At 40.8% G+C, this 5,941-nt stretch overlaps 1 protein-coding gene across 1 annotated transcript; it reads left to right on the forward strand.

Annotated features, from left to right (window-relative positions):
- Positions 1–739: 739 nt before the first annotated feature.
- On the forward strand, positions 740–1,930 carry fshb (follicle stimulating hormone subunit beta; the record flags this gene model as incomplete). Its single annotated transcript, XM_083914228.1, has 2 exons — positions 740–898; positions 1,727–1,930. The coding sequence occupies 2 exons, from the start codon at positions 740–742 to the stop codon at positions 1,928–1,930; spliced, it is 363 nt and encodes a 120-aa protein (XP_083770354.1).
- Positions 1,931–5,941: the final 4,011 nt, after the last annotated feature.

Genomic DNA, 5,941 nt, shown 5'->3' on the forward strand with positions numbered 1-5,941 from the left:
TTCCTAAACAAATAACTTTATTAAAGAAATTTCCACATTTTACAATGTATTACACTGTCAACCAATTCAAAATGAACACTGAGGAAAAATAAAGAATATATTTAAATACAATAAACAGCCAATTACACATTATGTTCACTATCAGTCAATTTCTGCAGTAAAATCATAATATTCTGCATCATATGTTCTGTTAGAAAGTTTCATATCAGCACATATTAGAATAAACACTAGACACTAAACTTTATTTGTATTTCATAGAATACAGTCCTTTCATACAAGAAATGTAGCAAAATGTGGATTACAAACAGGGGAAATTAACCGAATGAATCTTAAAAAATAATTCCATAAGTGATGAAAAATAATATGGGAAAAAAACACTCTTGATGGTTATAGTGAAAATAAGATGAAGTACAATACATAGAATGCATAACACATGTTGGAAAATTAACCCACTTTCTAATAATAGTATTAACTATTAAAATCAGTACCCATATTTGCATAGTTTGCACATAGACATCCATAAACAAAGCAGCAGCAGCAGCAGCAGCGGCATCAAAAGGTCACCAGAGATGATTTCATTTCATTCTGTCCATGTAACTGCAGAGGTGTTTCAAGAAGATGCAAATTTAAAGAGTCACAAAACCTTGATGACACAATGCCTCACTCCAGTAAAACTGATCCTCTGACATGAGACATGATCCCCTCTTGTGGCAGACAAATGTGCTGCACCCGGCAGAGGATGCAGCTGGTTGCCATGGCAGCAGTGCTGGCGCTGGTGCGGGCGGGGCAGGGCTGCAGCTCAGGCTGTCATCTGACCGACATCCGCATGCCCGTGGAGAGTTGTGGCAGCATCGAGTTCATCGACACCACCATATGTTCAGGACAGTGTTTCCACAAGGTAACGGATGATTTAAACTCTGAACATGCGCTCAAGTTGTAAAAACAGCTCTGGTTTGTATCGAGACATGTGTGCGTGCTGTGTTATTTATTATCATTTATACTGCTTATATGCATGAATATGTCCAGATCGACTCTGCTACAGTGTGTTAAACTGTCACAATACACTGATTACTTTCAGTGGTGGGAGAAGTATCAGTCAGATCCTTGACTCAAGAGTGAAAATGTACTTCTCCTCACATTTGTCCATAAACTTATTAATTAATCGGCTAATTAATTCAGCTGCACTTGTAGGCCTATAGATTGTCGGGTAGCTTCATTTATAACAAGCCGTCGTACTTTATAAACTACATGTTTTGTGTGCAAACATTTCGATTTGTAAAAGAAGGTAGAAGAGGTAGAAAGTGGCATGAAATAAAAAAAATCTGGAACATATAGCACTAATGTAAAAAGACCTGTTTTACTAACCGTACTTAGTTGCTAAGTTACTAACTGTACTGTACTTTTAATTACTGTAAAGCTGCTTCTTGAAACACTGTAGCTTATGTAGCCTTTGCGAACATTACCGAAGAAAATTAACCTTAACCAGCGTCACAATTTCTCAATGATCTGTTTCGATGTGGTCAAGTAATGTGTCAATCAATTATAGATGAGAGCAGGTTTGTACTGTTTGTACAATTAATATGCCTTTAATTACAATTTTAAATGCTGCGGATTAAAGTTCCTTTTAGTCACGTTATCACAAATCTGCTCATGTGAGGGACTGCAGGAGTTGCATTAACGTCCATGTGTTTAATCATTAACTGTGTTCTGTTGGCGTCTGTGACAGGATCTGGTCTACATCAGCATTGACGACTGGGCTGAACAGAAAGTCTGTAACGGGGACTGGTCCTATGAGGTGAAACACATTAACGGATGCCCCGTGGGTGTCACCTACCCTGTGGCCAGAAGCTGCAGGTGTAGCGCATGTAATGCAGGGAACACAGACTGCGGGCGCTTTCATGGAGACATATCCGGCTGTCTGTCCTTTTAAAGAGCCTACCGTCTCTCCTACTGTTACTTATATTCTCTGCGTTGCTTGGTACTGAAATAAACTGGTATCACTGAAGGTTTGGGCTTTTGTCTTTTTTGCATTCTATTGTAAACTTGTCCTTTTTATATCTCTGCTGTCTTTAATCAAAATCATCAGTCACACATTTCAAAACCGGTCCGTTCTGTCTTTATCGCCTCTGACAATTTGTCAACACAGATGAAATGTCACAAGCAAGAGCAGAAGAAATTGTGTGTAGATGTAGCAGCCAGACCTTTAAGTCACATAGGCAGACTGAAAGATTAGATGTCCCACCAACAGTTTTCTGTCCTGACCAAAGTGACTGACCCCTGAAATTCAATCATCCTGCAGCCCAAGGTTTCATGCGGAGAATGGGATGTCATCCCTAAAGAGAAAGAGCAGGCCTCACCTCTTTTTGTGACAGGTGGAAATGAAAATATAGAGTTTGCAGTATATCCAAAGCTCCACTAAAGTGCGGGCTGATCTCTTTAGTAGGTGACACTAAATTTAGAAATGGTTCAGTAGGCAAAATCTCGCCTATTTGTTTCTGCACTTATAACAATAGGCCATTATGTGTGCGAAGATTGATCAATTAGTTATCAACTATTACACTAAACGCCAACTATTTAGTGGGCGGCAGTAGCTCAGTCCATAGGTGACTTGGCTGGGAACCGGAGGGTCGCCGGGTCGGGTGTGGACCATGAATGGAGCGTGGACTGGTGGCTGGAGAGGTGCCAGTTCATCTCCTGGGCACTGCCGAGGTGCAGTTGAGCAAGGCACCCAACCCCCAACTGCTCAGGGCGCTGGACACTGGCAGCCTCGCTCTAACATCTCTCCATTAATTGCATGTATATAGGTCCTGTTTGTGCATGTGTGTGTATTTTGGGCCTGTGTGTGTGTAACATGAAAAATAATAATAGAGTGAAAATCAAATTTCCCCGTTACGGGACTAATAAAGGAATTGTTATTATTATTATTTTCCATTGTTTTTTTAAAAAAAGTCTAAATTCTCTGATTCCAGCTTCTTAAATGTGAATATTTTCTGGTTTCTTTCCTCCTCTTTGACGTTGAACTGAATATCTTTGAGTTGCCGACAAAACAAGACATTTGAGGACGTGGTGTTGGGCTATTTTTCACCATTATATGACATTTTATAGACTTAACAACTGATCACTTTATAGAGAAAATACCTGACAGATTAATCGATAATGAAATAGTTGCAACCCTACTGTGAAATATTCTATCACTTGCTACAAAAGTCAAACCCCAGCAGTAAAAAAAAATGGAAAAAAAGAGCTGTATTGTTTCGAGTTTTATCTTAAAATTCAAGACACAAGAATCCAAATCCCCACAAAAGCAGAACTGATGAACATCTTTGAAGTGAAATGAGAATAATAATATATCAGCTGCTCTCTCCCCTGAAGCCGTCCGCAGACTGTCATTGTCTTGATGATGCAGTTATTGGGAAAAGGCTTTGAGCCAGAAGCAGGTGCAGCTTCTGAGTCTGCAGATTAACGTAACATCATAATAATCCCGCGACGCCGACAAACCTGAGGCTCCTGATAATGACAGAGGAACGTAACATGAGAAGCTGTTAATTACAGCGTTGTGTTGGAAAGCTTTACCCTAACATGATCTCATTAAGTGTGGCATCTGATTCAGTATAATGTGCTGTGAGCATTAGTTTGGTGAAGGAATTGTGGCAGTTTCCCCTGGTACAGGTAAAACACCACACCAGCACACCACACCATCATTCAGTACACACACCACATTAGTTTGGTGGGTGCACACACTGAACTACAGTTAACATCCCAGTAAGTTTCCTGTGCTATGCATTTTCATAGTTTTACATAGACACACACACAAACACATGTATTGTTTTGAGTATTTTATTATTATTTAAGAATAAGTAATCCTGAGTTGTTGTTTCTCACATTAGTATTTCCTGGTGCTAGGCACGGACAAAGGACCCACACCTTAAGCCTGTGAATGTTCTCATTCGTCCAGGTCATCGTTATCCTCAAAGCAATTTCAGTCAAAAAACAACTGGACTGGTTGTTTGTCTAGGAAGACGTTTCACCTCTCATCCAAGAGGCTTCATCAGTTCATGTACGCATGTGTGTGACCCCACCGACTGTTGTTCAGACTCAATGGAGCACTAACGAAATCGAAACCAACTGCCCACCAACGACTGTCACTCTAACGACGGGCGTTGGCACTTGGAGCACAAAGGGTTCCAGTGACATCATCTGCCTTGTGAGAGGTTAAACACCTGGATCTCACACCAGTTAGTTGGACCAGTCCCAGCCTCATCAGATGCGTACATGAATTGATGAAGCCTCTTGGATAAGAGGTGAAACGTCTGCCTAGACAAATAACCAGTCCAGTTGCTTTTGACTGAAATTGCTTTGAGGACCCACACCTTGTGTCAGGCTGGCTTTTATAGTGCCTGAACCAAACCAACTGTGGGGTAGAAATGGGTTTGTACAGGCATCTCTGGATTGAGGCCTTTTGTAATGTGGTGATGACTGCCTTTAAGGGTGGGTAGGTGTAGTGTAAACATATATGACAGTGATCTGGAAAATAACATGTAAAGATCAATTGATTTCAATTAAAGATGGTACGGTCCATGGGAGGGGCTAGGCCTTTAAATTGAGGGGTATAAGACAGCAACATACTGAAGCATGTTCAAGAAGAAAACATACGAGAGAGCACGAGCAAAAGTTTTTATTCGACCGACAAGTTTTTGGGATTGTTGTTTGGAGGAGAAGGACTTGAGAGTAGATGAAGCGATGACCGACCCCGCAGGCGGAGCTTACCTAAGCTGCTTGTTGTAGAGGAGTACACATTGGCATGAGAGGCCTGAGGACGCTGCTTTAACCTGTACTATATCCCCGACATCAATATTTTCTATTTCATTACAAACACCCTGAGGTACTCATCCAGCAGAGGGAGGTCGAGAAGGATGAGATGAGGGAATCTCAGTGAGATGCAGATAAAACGATTTAGTTCATCTCTAGATATCTAGATAGAAACAAAAGGCATTAAAAGAGCACAAACCTCCACCAGTGCTGAATTATTCCCTGAAGACATTTCAACCTCATTTTGGTGAGATTGAATTCATCGATCCCGAACCCCAGAGCTAAAGCTGGGAATCTCTGTGAGCTCTGTTCGTTTCATAGTCACAGCTATAAAAAGACAACAATGACAGGACTCCCGTATCTCAACCGAGGCCATCCTCAAACGAATTGTTCTTTGGATGGTAATAACCAGTGATTCATTCATTCATTCATCTTCAACCGCTTATCCCGGGGTCGGGGTCGCGGGGGGCTGGAGCCGATCCCAGCTGACATCGGGCGTGAGGCGGGGTACACCCTGGACAGGACGCCAGTCTATCACAGGACACTCAAAACTATCAAACTTGCATGTAAACATATCAAGTTATGGCCAGATGTTTCTGCCCGTAGGGTTTATAGTAGATTTGCACCTTACTCAACAGTTGTTTTTGTATACATTTGGTCTGCACCTTGTGAATAACTTTTATTTTTAATCTGGTATTTTAATGTATTTTATATTTGCATTACATTTTCCCTCAGGATATCTATTTAACCAATGCATTGACTGATGGAATACGTGTTTGGACCACTTAGTAGTTAGGGAAGCTAGAGTCTTTTGTAGGTTGTAAATGTTAAATGTTGTACAATACGTTCTGGGCCCCTATACACAAACTATGAATAGCTTACCAGGCGACCATTTCACCTATCTGGGGATGATCTTACTTGTATTTTAATGGTTTTGTGGAGAACTGAACTGATAAGTAATGTTCAATATTATTTTATCTTATGTCTCTATCTAAGAGACAGGATTGCAGTCCAAAACCCAAAGATATTAAATGTACATTTGAAGAGGTTGAACCAGCTGATATTTGGCATTTTAGCTCTTGGGATGACAATGTTGATTGGTCGTTCCACAACTTCGGTCCAGACTGAAATA

This window comes from Echiichthys vipera, assembly GCF_963691815.1.
Source record: "Echiichthys vipera genome assembly, chromosome: 1".
NCBI classification, from domain to species: domain Eukaryota; kingdom Metazoa; phylum Chordata; class Actinopteri; order Perciformes; family Trachinidae; genus Echiichthys; species Echiichthys vipera.